The sequence below is a fragment of the Leguminivora glycinivorella genome, chromosome 1 (assembly GCF_023078275.1).
Source record: "Leguminivora glycinivorella isolate SPB_JAAS2020 chromosome 1, LegGlyc_1.1, whole genome shotgun sequence".
In the NCBI taxonomy this organism is placed as follows: Eukaryota; Metazoa; Arthropoda; class Insecta; order Lepidoptera; family Tortricidae; genus Leguminivora; species Leguminivora glycinivorella.
In genome coordinates, this window is record NC_062971.1 from 5,071,962 (window position 1) to 5,087,276 (window position 15,315).

The 15,315-nt window shown below is 40.5% G+C and overlaps 1 protein-coding gene across 2 annotated transcripts; it reads left to right on the forward strand.

The window, feature by feature from the left end:
- Positions 1–7,829: 7,829 nt before the first annotated feature.
- On the forward strand, positions 7,830–15,102 carry LOC125229386. 2 transcript variants are annotated; one of them, XM_048134211.1, is made up of 5 exons: positions 7,830–7,983; positions 8,440–8,553; positions 8,847–8,918; positions 11,704–11,850; positions 14,894–15,102. In XM_048134211.1, exons 1-5 carry the CDS (start codon positions 7,923–7,925, stop codon positions 15,001–15,003), a joined length of 504 nt encoding a protein of 167 aa, XP_047990168.1. In that variant the 5' UTR covers positions 7,830–7,922; the 3' UTR covers positions 15,004–15,102. The 2 variants fall into 2 exon arrangements, with proteins under 2 accessions (XP_047990168.1, XP_047990176.1); XM_048134219.1 differs by lacking the exon at positions 8,847–8,918.
- Positions 15,103–15,315: the final 213 nt, after the last annotated feature.

Genomic DNA, 15,315 nt, shown 5'->3' on the forward strand with positions numbered 1-15,315 from the left:
GTTCGATCCCTGGCTAGGCCACCAGTGGGCTCGGTCTTTTTTTTTTCTTTTGTGTATGGTATTTATTTCACTTTATAATGTATCTATAGTAGTGTGACTGTGAAAAACAAGAAATCAAAAAATATTTAATCAAATAATTTGATTTGTCTAACAACAAAAAAATACGACATTAATTTTTGCTTACTCCTGAATTCAAAGACCAAATTTATCTTCACGATAAACCCTTTGGTAAATTATAGTCGGAGTTAATTAACTTCTTATCGAAATGGTGAAAAGCTGTTCAGTAAGGCAATTAAATTAATCGATAACTTGTGGCACAGTACCGAATATTGACTGGAGACACACAACTGTCAAGTCAAACCGTGTAGTATTTATTAAAAATATTTTTTACACTTTAACATAAAAATGTGAATAAAACATATACGTAGGTATATACTGCTGCTGCAAATCTCAATACATAACTCAATATATAAATTGTTTTTTCTACTTCCCGTACTTTTATTTGTCTTTTGCAGGGTCGTGCACTCGTCTTTAATCTTTAAAGCCTAGTACTTCTTAGGGCCACTTGCACCAACGAAAATGGAGAGTTAACCCGAGCGTTAATCCACCATTTTATATGTAATTTGACCGATGACAGCCCACTACTAAAACCCAGAGTTAAGTGGTTGGTGCAAGTGTGCGTTAGATGTCAGAACAAGTCTAAAGTATATTCCTCAAAAACGCATTTGTGCATACACGCAGTGTTTTTTGACACTTAAAAACGTACTACTGCGTTTAAAGACCACTCTTTAACACATGAAATTGCTACCAACTTCACAAATTATTAAATTGACACAATCACCGAAACAGAAAAGAAAATGATATGGTCCACAGACTTTTTTATTTATTTTCATGTTTCCCGCCCCCATACCCTAGCTACTACTTGTGTCAATATCTAGTAAAACGGTAATAAGTTACGTAGAAAGCTATTCTAGATCCTTACCGGTAGCGAGGAAAACCTTTATGGAACCGCAGGCTAGTAACTATTACGGTAAGAGGACTAGATACTATTTAATACCTAGAATATTTAATGTTATTCCATGTCATAACGATTGTAATAGCCTAGTGTCCTTCAAATATAAGATAAAAAAGTTTTTATTAGATAATTATCAGAAAACGGGTTAGCGTAAATGTATCAATTAGACATTAGAATTAGTACCTAAGTAATGTAGTTTAATTAGATTAAGTATGAATCAGCATCAAAATTGTGCAATGGTTTCACAGTTCTCCGACCACCTTCAAAACTTGTTTTTGTAGTTAGATAATGGCCACCAGCTGGCCCCGTAGCTATTCTAGATCCTTACCGGTAGCGAAGAAAACCTTTATGGAACCGCAGGCTAGTAACTATTACGGTAAGAGGACTAGATACTATTTAATACCTAGAATATTTATTGTTATTCCATGTCATAACGATTGTAATAGCCTAGTGTCCTTCAAAAATAAGATAAAAAAGTTTTTATTAGATAATTATCAGAAAACAGGTTAGCGTAAATGTATCAATTAGACATTAGAATTAGTACCTAAGTAATGTAGTTTAATTAGATTAAGTATGAATCAGCATGGCGCGACAGAGCCAGCGGCGTATCGCTTTCGTTTGGCGTCGGAGAAATGCCATTCGGCTACGGGGCCTGTCGGACAAGTGTGTTGCTGTTACTACCTACCTTACACAGTAGACGATAAGGAAATAAGTAATAGTGAGTGCTTGCATTCGCCAACAAACTGTCATACAGTTTGGCGAAAATACTATAATTAGAATAATACTGTGTAACCTTTTTTGAGTAAATAAATTAAAAAAAAAAAAGATAACTATTTTTAAAAGTAAGTGCATGGTAGTAAAATAAATGTCTATTGTAGTAAGCAGCAAAAAATACTGGTGTCGTCTTTAATAACAAAATTCTGCTTCAGCTCAAATTGTTACACACACTACTCGCCTTTTTTGACGTCTCCTAAACGTCGATTATCTAAATTACTATTTCGTAGCTACTTACTTACCTATGTAGTTACATAATTGATAAAAAAAAGGAAAAGAAAACTACTAACTAACTAAAGATCGTCGTCTTACCTTCCAGGTGCAGGCAGTAGCACCTGCAAACAAATAGTAGCACATAGAATATAATTAAGTATGTAGAAGGTCACATAAGATGTTATTAATATTAGGGCAGAAATGTATAAGCTTTATCTGTTAAATGCAAGTAAGTAGGTATATGGGATTCCCAGTGGGAAGAAACGTCCGATAACAAAGTATAACACTGTTATTGTGTGTATGTTTTTAACCAAATATCCGTCAAGTTCATCGATTTGTGTATGTAAATTGTATGTTTTTTACATAATATGGCGATATAACAGTAAGTAGCTTCACTAGGTACCTACTAATACCAATAATCAATTCAGCTGTAGGTACATTATTTCTTTGCTTATTATATTTTTAATTAAACTTAGAAATCGATCGACGCATCGAGAACGCCATCAGGCCTAGCACATGATGGCCGCGAGAGTATGTCGCCGCGAGATAGATCACACGTCTTCTTCTAACTGTATTAATGACATAAGGACGGGTAGTCTATCTCGCGGCGACATACTCTCGCGGCCATCATGTGCTAACCCTGCTGGAAGAGCTTCTGGTCTATGAAGACGCTAATGAAGGGCAACCTTCCACTGACACTAAAGCGCAAACTTGTCGACATGTGTATCCTGCCTATCCTAACATACGGCGCCCAAACTTGGTCATTGACGGAAGCCCAAAAGTCCCGACTCAAGATTTGCCAGCGAGCAATGGAGCGCAGCATACTCGGAGTCCGCCGAACCGATCGGGTTAGGAACACCGAACTGCGCTCCAAAACTGGCATTGTAGAAGTGGGAATGGACAGGACATGTCTGCCGAATGCATCCGGATCGGTGGGCCAAATTGGCTACCGACTGGACACCACCGATTAGCCGGGGCAGAGGTAGGCCAAGGAAAAGATGGCGGGATGACCTCGACGCATTTTGCGGCGACTGGCCGGAGCATGCGGCAAATCGTGATGGGTGGCGGAAGAAAGGGGAGGCCTTTGCCCAGCCGTGGGACACAACTATAGGCTAAAAAAAAAGGTAAATTAGTGCATGGATGTCTTATTTTATAAATATTAAACATTAATTTTTATATATCATTTATTTCAATCAAATCTCAAGTAGGTACACAACACAATGTATACTTAAGAATCGTAAATTTCGTATCAAAACCAATTTTAAACCATTTTTTATTTTTATCTGTTATGAAAAGCTTTTTGGAACACTGTCTAAAAAATTATCGATGCACCTGAGGATCATAGAGCTGGCAGCTTCCTCGCTCAGCGCATAAGTATTGCCATTCAGCGAGGTAATGCTGTCAGCATCTACGGAACTTTGCCGAAGGAGGAATTTTTATTTTAGTTTTAATTTAGGGGATTTTTATTTAGGCTATATTTAGTTTTAGTTTAATACATAGTAAATATAATTTTTTTTTGAGACTAGTTTTTAATTCAATTTAATGTTTTTATCTTTCATTGGCTAATTTATTTGTTAGTTGTTGTTGTTGTTGATCGTCCTAGGACACCCCATAGGTGCATAGGGCCTCCACAAGATCCTTCCACGCCTTTCTATCTTGAGCCACCGCCTTGGCCTCGTTCCAACTCAGTCCGAACTCCCGCAACTCGTTCTTCTACGCTCCGCCTCCAGGTGTGTACGGGGCGTTTGCGGGCTCGCTTTCCTCCTTGAGGCCGCCACTCAAACGCGATACTGGCGCTGTTGGTAGCTCCTCTTCGAAGGGTATGACCGACCCATCTCCATTTCCGCTGAGCCACTTCCTGTGCAATCGGAGGTTGTCGGCATACACTCCACAAATCCTCATTTCTTATAGTCTTCGGCCAGAAGATACGGAGGATCGACCGTAGGGACTTATTGACAAACACCTGTAGTTTGTGCGTTAGCCCCTTTGTCACTCTCCATGTCTCACAGTCGAAGAGCAGCACGGACTTGACAATGGATTCGAAGAGGGAGATTTTTACGCGGCGAGTAAGCACGTTTGAATCCCAGACAGGCTTGAGTTGAGCAAATGCAGCTTTTGCCTTCCTAATTCTGCTCTCGATGTCCTCGTCTGCACCTCCCTGACACGACAGTGTACTTCCGAGGTATACAAACTTGGTATACAAAATTTATTTGTTTTTTTTTTTTTTTTTAGTATGAATAGGCAGACGTTTGACCACGATCACACCTGATGGTAAGTGATGATGCGGTCTACGGTGGATCACGCTTACCTATGAGATACCTATTTACTCTTGCTTTAAAGAGACCTGGATTGTACTCATGTGGGAACACAGACTCAGGCAGGGCATTCCACTCCTTGGCGGTTCGCAAAATAAATGTTGAAGCGAAACGCTTAGTGCGTATTTTTGAATACTAACCGTGAAGCGATGCCGCATTGCCGATTGTCTGGTGGTCCTAATATAAGGTGAAATGGGGACGGAGGAACATTGTTAGTCCAGTATAAAAAAATTATTTGTTAGTCCAAACGAGGTATACAAAATTTATTTGTTACTCCATTGTGTTATTTACCGTATTAAAATAACATTATCTTAAAAAAAAATAACCGCAACGAATGCTTAATTCGAATAGGCCAATGAGAAGGCACACTCAAAGGTTATGACAGATGGCGCCACCTTATTAGACCATTGCACAGATAAAGAATTTCATACGTGAGAGCAAGAAGATGATATTTTTTTCTCTCTTTCACATATAAATGTCAGTGACATGCCTAGACTCCACAGGCGCTGCCTAGCGGGATAAAATGTCAGTGAGCCTCCTCATTGTATCTCAATATATTTAGGCATTAGTTATCTAATATTGCAAAAAGTATGAATACTTAGCTGCAGAGATAACTCAACATCATGAAAATTGTGTAGGAGTGAGTACCTTGAGGAGCATTTTGAAGTGACCATGATCACAATCAGCCTCCATCTTTAAATTAGGTACGTTTTTAGCCTTTCGTCGGAGCGGAGGACGTAGCTTTTGGACTTAGGCACAGAAAGTAAATAGTATTTACAGTGTGCGTAGCCGAATGCACAAACGCTCACGATAATATCTCATTCGTACCCAAGTAACAATTTCTGGTCCTATAGTGGTCGAGAGCACCAAATTAAATCACATTAAATAGTCCTATAAATAGTCTATATTGGTACTGTAGAGCCGATTTGGCGCAATTATGCAGCCATTTAGTGATATAATAGGGCTATAGCAGTATCATCCGTGACGTTTAAGGTCTATAATGGTGATGTGATGATGACTATTGTGCTAATTTGTTGACATAGAGGACACAGTAACGCTATTATAGTATCAATTTATGCTATAGTAGCATTTGAGATTCCGTTATACAGGTTTTTTGTTCTGTAATAGCAGTTGCCGTCCCTTTTAATGCGAATGAATGAAATTTCTAAAATTTTATGTGTGTAATATTTAACAAAAACTGTTCTAAACGAGGAACTTTATGAAAAGTGGCGTGTGAACTTGTGAAGTTTAGTGTCAATCAAAATAATTTGGATTTCGTATAATTCCATCATTACTGCAAAAATGTATGCGATGGAAATTTTACCGTTAAAAGAATATTAGTTTAATGGAGTCTTTTAAGTGCGCCCTCGATTTATACCTGTTTTGAATAAAATAAATAAATATAATTTAATACAATAAAATTATTGGCACCATAGTTTCTACTATGAATCCAAGAAGTAAAACATACGCTTTTATAGTTCGACTATGTCACTTATCATACGCATTCACTGCCATAAGCCCGCCATTGTGGATTCAATTAGGGTTGCATGAGACTTTAACTATGATCCAGTTTAACTTATAAGTTCTTTATATATAGAAAACAATACTTGTTTTCAATGTTTTACTATAGAAAGATCTTCTAAACAGTTTTTTTTTATAAAACATATAGTAAACTCAGCTATAACGCTATTGTGTTTTAAAAGAGATACCGAAACCATTATTCCACAGTTCTGTGATATAAAAGAGTAATTGTGACGTATACGGCGATGAGATATAAAAGGCATTAGAAAACGACTATTAACGCTTTTCAAAGCTGTATAAACGTATCCTGAAAACTTCATTATACAGCAAAATAGCTCTATAATGGTATTCATATCACTACTATAGTGTTAAATACTGTAGCAGTGTTTTCCAAAGCCACTATATCCCAAAATAGTGGTATAGTTAGGTTTTAATTTCTGTTAAAATACGACTACTAAAAATACTATAAGCGGCTTGTTGGGAACCTTAATAGCGCAAATTGATAGCATAACAGTGATTCCTAACACTATTATACAATAATATTGTTCTTTAGTAGGTTATTTGATCCTGTTATAGACCAGGCCTATAGCGGCTGTATAAAATGGTGATATAAACGTTTACATCACTTCCTAATAACACCTTTTAGCTGTATAACGCAACAACTATAGCGGCTTGTCGGGAACCTAAATAGCGCAAATTGATTGCATAACAGTGATTTCTAACACCATTATATAATAATATTGTTATATAGTACTTATAGTAGTCATATTTGATCCTGTTATAGACCAGGCCTATAGCGGCTCTATAAAATGGTGATATAAACGTTTACATCACTTCCTAATAACACCTTTTAGCGGTATAAGCTTATAGAGCTAAAAGGTGTTACTGGAGGCTTTTATACGACAAGCGGTCACGCCGAAAACCTTTATACGACATCTATAGTAGCTTTTGGCGTCGAAAACCAAAATTATAGCACTAAAATGTTACTTGGGTAGCTATCTATCTCTATCGCTCTTGTGTATTGGCGTGACAGAGCCAGACTGCATAATCTCTGTCGGCGTCTGACGTCGACGATTGCCATTCGGCTACGTCGGCAGTTTAGTCTTATGGATTGAAGAATGGGATAATTATAGTCCAATAAATAACCTAAAGAGCAATGATGGCACTAGTATATAATATGATAATGATAACGCGTGAATTTCTTGACCTCTAGGTCAGATTGATAATATTCACAAAACATAGTATATTAAACAAATAAAATCATTTATTTACAACAAATGGACTAAGGGCCCAGACCCAGAGCCGCTAGACCTTCCTCATTTTCTCAAGGATGAACATAACATACATAACATACAATCACGCCTGTATCCCATAAAGGGGTAGGCAGAGCACATGAAACTACTAAAGCTTCAGTGCCACTCTTGGCAAATAAGGGGTTGAAAGAAAACGAAACTGTGACATTGCAGTGACAGGTTGCCAGCCTCTCGCCTACACCACAATTTACCTCAAGGATGAAACTTTGGGATAATGTAGAGTTCGTTAACACATAACACATTATATAAAAATCAGCCTTGAGAATTTAAGGAAAGTTAGTGTTTTAAAAATCCCTATAGCAAAAAATGGCAGACGAGCCGAACGAATTATTGTTTCTGCTGTCTTCAATCAAATTTCCCTACACCTACACCAAGGAAATTAATAGACAAATAAGGGATTCATTGTAAGAGTATGAAGTACTTATAACGTAACACAGAATTAGGTACTTTCTGTTTTTTTGGGTAACTACGTAACTTTTCTGGTTAGGTATAAAGTAATGACTACTTTATCTCATCTTAAAAATATGACTGAGTAGGTAGGTATACCTATACATAGATAGCGGCTAGCGGCAATATCTGGGTGTCGCCATGCTATACTTTCTTGTATTGAAATTTAGACCATAATACGATGCTAATAGAGGGGATCTTGCAAACACAGTTTGGCAGGAGAGGGCATTTTATTTTGGAAGGATTATGCGGCTGAGTAAATAATCGTATACTTACATACATATAAATAAATGGGAAGATCATATCTATTCGTATTCGTGCAAGATGGGGTCGCGTTGGACACACGCGCTTCCGCTGTGCTGTCTCCTCGGATTCATTTTCGTAGGTGAGTTTATTTTTCATTTTATTTTATGTACCTATAACATATAATACATACATACAGTCACACCTGTATCCCAGAAAGGGGTAGGCGGAATGCATGAGACTACTAAATTTTCAGTGCCACTCTTAACAATTAACGGGTATATTTAAAAAAAAATAAGTATTATAGGACGTCTTACAGAGTTTGAGTCCCACGGTAAGTTCAAGAAGGCTTGTGTTGTATATAAAAATCATACATTACTAGTACTTTAGGTATAAATAAGTAGAAGGGCTAGAAGTTAATATTTCTGTAGAATACATGCACAGAATTGTTATGTGCGTTTGTTTTGGTCAAATATTTCACAATAAATTCTAACCAATAACCAAATGCTCTATGCAGTTTTTAGATTTTTCAATGAGGAATCTGTAATTTTACAAGAAGACGGCTTCGAATGTAGGAAATATATTGCTTTTTTTTAAGATACGATGACTGTGTCTGCGGATGTTACCGCCACCCACGCCAACGGTGCATCTCCGCTGCAAGCTTCTCAGATTCGCCGTATCCAACCACACAAAGAAAACATCTACAGGATTGGTAAGTGAAAACGTTTACCTACCTAAGGTTTGGTGGTATACTTAAATAATAAAACTACTTGAAAACACTCCTTATAATACCTTCGTAACGAATAATACCGTTGAAATAAGTAGCTGATACGAAAATGTATAGCACTATAAAATTTAGGATGGCTCTTACCCAAAAGTTTTTCAATGCGACATCAATTACGCAATCGGCTCTCCTCTTTGCGCCGTTACACGCGCTTTGCCGACCGTACCACTGGGCATGGCAGCTTTTTCATCTTGGCTAACAATCTACTGTTTTTGTGCAAGATATGAAGACAGGCTCGTTCGAAGTGGTCGACGACAACAACGATACGGCCCTAACGCAACGACAGGACACAGGTATGAAATACGGTACACTCTCGATAATCCGGCACTTCGAAGGTCTGAGACGTCCAGTCCTAATCCGGCACTAAAATAGAGGTGCAAGTGATCACTTCACGGCCAAGTTTACCATCTATGCCTTAATTATCAGTCTGACTTCACTTAAAATTATTATGTTAGTAATATACAGTCTTTTTACAAATATGGAGAATGTGGAAAAAAATCAAATTTACCACAAATCTGGCACCTCCAAGTCAGCAACAGTGTCGGATTATTGAGATTGTAGGTACTGTAAAAAAAATACGAGCGGGTGGGACTTACCCCTGAAGGTTTTTTTCATAGATTAGACTTAATACCTGGGTGCGTAGCCGAATGGCACAAACGCTGACGAAACGAAACGCCGAATGGCATTTTTCCGGCCCCGTAGCCGATGGCATTTCTCCGATGCGAAACGAAAACGAAATGCCGCGAAAGGTAGTCTTGCTCTGTCGCACCAATACTCAAGAGCGATAGAGATAGATATCTACTAGCGTTTCGTTTCGTGAGCGTTTCGTGAGCGTTTGTGCCATTCGGCTACGCACCCTGATGCTATGCCTGACCACGCGTTTGTTACATCCATTGTTGAATGTCTGATTACTTACGAGAGGGTTATTTCAGCTTCGTATGAGTTCAATTTCGTCAAGCACTAATACACATGCACACACACAAAATATCACAATATAATATCAAAATACATCACTGAAAATACTCATGTAGGTACACTTTTTATTACATTTTTTTTAATACTACGTCGGTGGCAAACAGGCATACGGCTCACCTGATGTAAAGCGGTCACCGTAACCTATGGACGCCTGCAACTCAAACAGTGTCACAAGCGCGTTGCCACCCTATTAGAAACTTGTACACTCCCCCCTTTGCTGTGTTAAGTTGTACACAGCAAAAAGGAATGTACAAGTTCCAAGGAGGGTTCGGGTTGCCAACGACTCAAAAGACAACAGACGGAACAAGTTAGTTCCGTAAGTCCTCCCGTCATCAGCACACCGCACCCTCGTTGAGCTCTGGCAGCCTTACTCACCGGCAGGAACACAACACTATGAGTAGGGTCTAGTGCTATTTGGCTGCGGTCTTCTGTAAGGCGGAGGCACTAACCCAGTTGGGCTCTGCTCTAGATTCGAGAGAGATGATATCCGCGCTGTGCTGTGCCCTACCACACAAAGCGGAATATCATTCGCTATGGCCTACCTCCTCCGAGACAATCTTACAATCTTTGACAATCAACTAAACACTAAACTTGATAGATTCTTTGGTTGCTAAGGTAACTTCATTCAACATTCCAAATTCAATATGACTGACTGACATCTGGCTTATCTGGCTAGGCTTTATAAAATAAATTAAAGTTTTTATACTACTGTCGGGAAGTTTCATCAAGTTTAAATTACTTAGGGCTACTTGCACCAACCACTTAACTCAGGGTTAGTTGTCTGTCAACTGTCAAATTCCATATATGTAGTAAGTTAATTGGCAATTTCTATACTTAGCTAGTTGTCTGAGAAATCAAAACTATTTAACAAAAAACCGGCCAAGAGCGTGTCGGGCCACGCTCAGTGTAGGGTTCCGTAGTTTTCCGTATTTTTCTCAAAAACTACTGAACCTATCAAGTTCAAAACAATTTTCCTAGAAAGTCTTTATAAAGTTCTACTTTTGTGATATTTTTCATATTTTTTAAACATATGGTTCAAAAGTTAGATGGGGGGGAGGACGCACTTTTTTTTCCTTTAGGAGGGATTATTTCCGAAAATATTAATATTATCAAAAAACGATCTTAGTAAACCCTTATTCATTTTTAAATACCTATCCAACAATATATCACACGTTGGGGTTGGAATGAAAAAAAATATCAGCCCCCACTTTACATGTAGGGGGGGTACCCTAATAAAACATTTTTTTTTCATTTTTTATTTTTGCACTTTATTGGCGTGATTGATATACATATTGGTACCAAATTTCAGCTTTCTAGTGCTTACGGTTACTGAGATTATCCGCGGACGGACGGACGGACGGACGGACAGACAGACATGGCGAAACTATAAGGGTTCCTAGTTGACTACGGAACCCTAAAAAAGCCTAAAAGAGGTAACAAGTTTATTTTTAAATTATATATAGATATTTTTTAATTTGACTTATCAATACTTTATTTAAAGAATGCCTAAAAAAACCGGCCAAGAGCGTGTCGGGCCACGCTCAGTGTAGGGTTCCGTAGTTTTTCATATTTTTCTCAAAAACTACTGAACCTATCAAGTTCAAAACAATTTTCCTAGAAAGTCTTTATAAAGTTCTACTTTTGTGATTTTTTTCATATTTTTTAAACATATGGTTCAAAAGTTAGAGGGGGGGGGACGCACTTTTTTTTCCTTTAGGAGCGATTATTTCCGAACATATTAATATTATCAAAAAACGATCTTAGTAAACCCTTATTCATTTTTAAATACCTATCCAACAATATATCACACGTTGGGGTTGAAATGAAAAAAAAAATACCCTAATAAAACATTTTTTTCCATTTTTTATTTTTGCACTTTGTTGGCGTGATTGATATACATATTGGTACCAAATTTCAGCTTTCTAGTGCTTACGGTTACTGAGATTATCCGCGGACGGACGGACGGACGGACAGACAGACATGGCGAAACTATAAGGGTTCCTAGTTGGCTACGGAACCCTAAAAAGTGAGGTCAACACTATGCACTTATTGAATTAGGATATTTTGACTTGAGACAAATAAAATTCCTTCTAAATTGTACAGCGTCTCCCAATACGGGTCCGGCAAAGAGCCGCAGCCAGTCGAGCAAAGACCACGCCCCTGCGCTCGACAACATCTTGCCCCGACACTGGCGGACACCTCAAGAGTCCCAAGACCCCAGTGCCAGTAGCAGAAAACGAAGGAATACTCGTGAGTAAAATTGTAGGAGCGTCTCCTAATACGTTACCGTTAAGGAATCTCAGCTGGTCGAGCGATGACCACGCCCCTGCGCTCGACAACACCTTGCCCCGTCACTAGCGGATACTCCAAGACCCCAGCGCAAGTAGAAAACGACGGAATACTCGTGAGTAAAATTGTAGGAGCGTCTCCTAATACGTTACCGTTAAGGAATCTCAGCTGGTCGAGCGATGACCTCGCCCCTGCGCTCGACAGCACCTTGCCCCGTCACTAGCGGATACTCCAAGACCCCAGCGCAAGTAGAAAACGACGGAATACTCGTGAGTAAAATTGTAGGAGCGTCTCCTAATACGTTACCGTTAAGGAATCTCAGCTGGTCGAGCGACGACCACGCCCCTGCGCTCGACAGCACCTTGCCCCGTCACTAGCGGATACCCCAAGACCCCAGCGCAAGTAGAAAACGACGGAATACTCGTGAGTAAAATTGTAGGAGCGTCTCCTAATACGTTACCGTTAAGGAATCTCAGCTGGTCGAGCGATGACCTCGCCCCTGCGCTCGACAGCACCTTGCCCCGTCACTAGCGGATACTCCAAGACCCCAGCGCAAGTAGAAAACGACGGAATACTCGTGAGTAAAATTGTAGGAGCGTCTCCTAATACGTTACCGTTAAGGAATCTCAGCTGGTCGAGCGACGACCACGCCCCTGCGCTCGACAGCACCTTGCCCCGTCACTAGCGGATACTCCAAGACCCCAGCGCAAGTAGAAAACGACGGAATACTCGTGAGTAAAATTGTAGGAGCGTCTCCTAATACGTTACCGTTAAGGAATCTCAGCTGGTCGAGCGACGACCACGCCCCTGCGCTCGACAGCACCTTGCCCCGTCACTAGCGGATACCCCAAGACCCCAGCGCAAGTAGAAAACGAAGGAATATACGTGAGTAAAATTGTAGGAACGTCTCCTAATACGGGACCATTATGGAACCTCAGCTGGTCGAGCGATGACCACGCCCCTGCGCTCGACAGCACCTTGCCCCGTCACTAGCGGATACCCCAAGACCCCAGCGCAAGTAGAAAACGAAGGAATATACGTGAGTAAAATTGTAGGAGCGTCTCCTAATACGGGACCGTTAAGGAATCTCAGCTGGTTGAGCGACGACCAGGCCCCTGCGCTCGACAACACCTTGCCCCGTCACTAGCGGATAGCCCAAGACCCCAGCGCAAGTAGAAAACGAAGGAATATACGTGAGTAAAATTGTAGGAGCGTCTCCTAATACGGGACCGTTAAGGAATCTCAGCTGGTCGAGCGACGACCACGCCCCTGCGCTCGACAACACCTTGCCCCGTCACTAGCGGATACCCCAAGACCCCAGCGCAAGTAGAAAACGAAGGAATATACGTGAGTAAAATTGTAGGAGCGTCTCCTAATACGTTACCGTTAAGGAATCTCAGCTGGTCGAGCGATGACCACGCCCCTGCGCTCGACAACACCTTGCCCCGTCACTAGCGGATACTCCAAGACCCCAGCGCAAGTAGAAAACGACGGAATACTCGTGAGTAAAATTGTAGGAGCGTCTCCTAATACGTTACCGTTAAGGAATCTCAGCTGGTCGAGCGATGACCTCGCCCCTGCGCTCGACAGCACCTTGCCCCGTCACTAGCGGATACTCCAAGACCCCAGCGCAAGTAGAAAACAACGGAATACTCGTGAGTAAAATTGTAGGAGCGTCTCCTAATACGTTACCGTTAAGGAATCTCAGCTGGTCGAGCGACGACCACGCCCCTGCGCTCGACAGCACCTTGCCCCGTCACTAGCGGATACTCCAAGACCCCAGCGCAAGTAGAAAACGACGGAATACTCGTGAGTAAAATTGTAGGAGCGTCTCCTAATACGTTACCGTTAAGGAATCTCAGCTGGTCGAGCGACGACCACGCCCCTGCGCTCGACAGCACCTTGCCCCGTCACTAGCGGATACCCCAAGACCCCAGCGCAAGTAGAAAACGAAGGAATATACGTGAGTAAAATTGTAGGAACGTCTCCTAATACGGGACCATTATGGAACCTTAGCTGGTCGAGCGATGACCACGCCCCTGCGCTCGACAGCACCTTGCCCCGTCACTAGCGGATACCCCAAGACCCCAGCGCAAGTAGAAAACGAAGGAATACTCGTGAGTAAAATTGTAGGAGCGTCTCCTAATACGGGACCGTTATGGAATCTCAGCTGGTCGAGCGACGACCAGGCCCCTGCGCTCGACAACACCTTGCCCCGTCACTAGCGGATACCCCAAGAAGGTCAAGGCCCTAGTAGTAGAAAACGACGGAATACTCGTGAGTAAAATTGTAGGAGCGTCTCCTAATACGGTACCGTTAAGGAATCTCAGCTGGCCGAGCGATGACCACGCCCCTGCTCTCGATAGCACATTGCCCCGTCACTGGCGGACACCCCAAGACCCCAGCGCAAGTAGAAAACGACGGAATACTCGTGAGTAATTTTGTAGGAGCGTCTCCTAATACAGGGCCGTTAAGGAATCTCAGCTGGTCGAGCGACGACCAGGCCCCTGCGCTCGACAACACCTTGCCCCGTCACTGGCGGACGTCCCAAGAAGGTCAAGTCCCTAGTAATTAGTAGAAAACGAAGGAATACTCCTGAGTGAAATAACAACCCTTTATTAGGTCTTTTAGTGAGAGCGAAATGTGTTGAAAGCTACGCAATGTCTAGCTCGTGATAAGCACTCAGAAAATAACCTCATTATTAAATTTGAGGCATTTATATAATTTGTTTGAATATTTTCACTTAATCTAAATCTAAACTAATAATGTTAATTAATATTTGTGTTTTTACTTCCGTTTTCTTTCCACCCCTTGCTAAGAGTGACACTAAATCTTAGCAGTCTGATTTGTTCTGTATCCTCTTTTGAGAATACGTACAAAACAAGTTACGTACGTCATAGGCATGAATATGCGTATGAAATTATGCAATATGTATGCAAATATACGAACGTATAAAATAATATTTTTTAGAGATTTTTTTAAAATCTATTTTATGTTTTTGTAGCGGAACTGTCCACTGGCTCTTGGACTGTCTTCAGCGGCAACAAAACTGCAACAGTCACCAGCTTCTCGGGATTGCAAGATCAAATTAGAAAGAACGTAAAAAACAATTAGGGCCCATTTGCACGGTGCGAGAACTCGCATCCGACTAGGTAAATAACGATTTGTTTATTACCTCAATTAAGAATTTGTTAATAAATATGTACATCATTATAATCCTTTTTATGTTTCCAACCCTGACCTACTTTTATTTATATCCACGAATCATGAAAATTCTCCAAATATATGAATTAGGTACAGAAATAAAATTATTGCTTTTCATAAGCCAAAATTTAATTTATTTATTATTTAAGACAACAAAAGGCCCATAATGGTTAGTATTAATTGTTAATATAACATAAAACAGAAAGTAGACAACACGTGCAC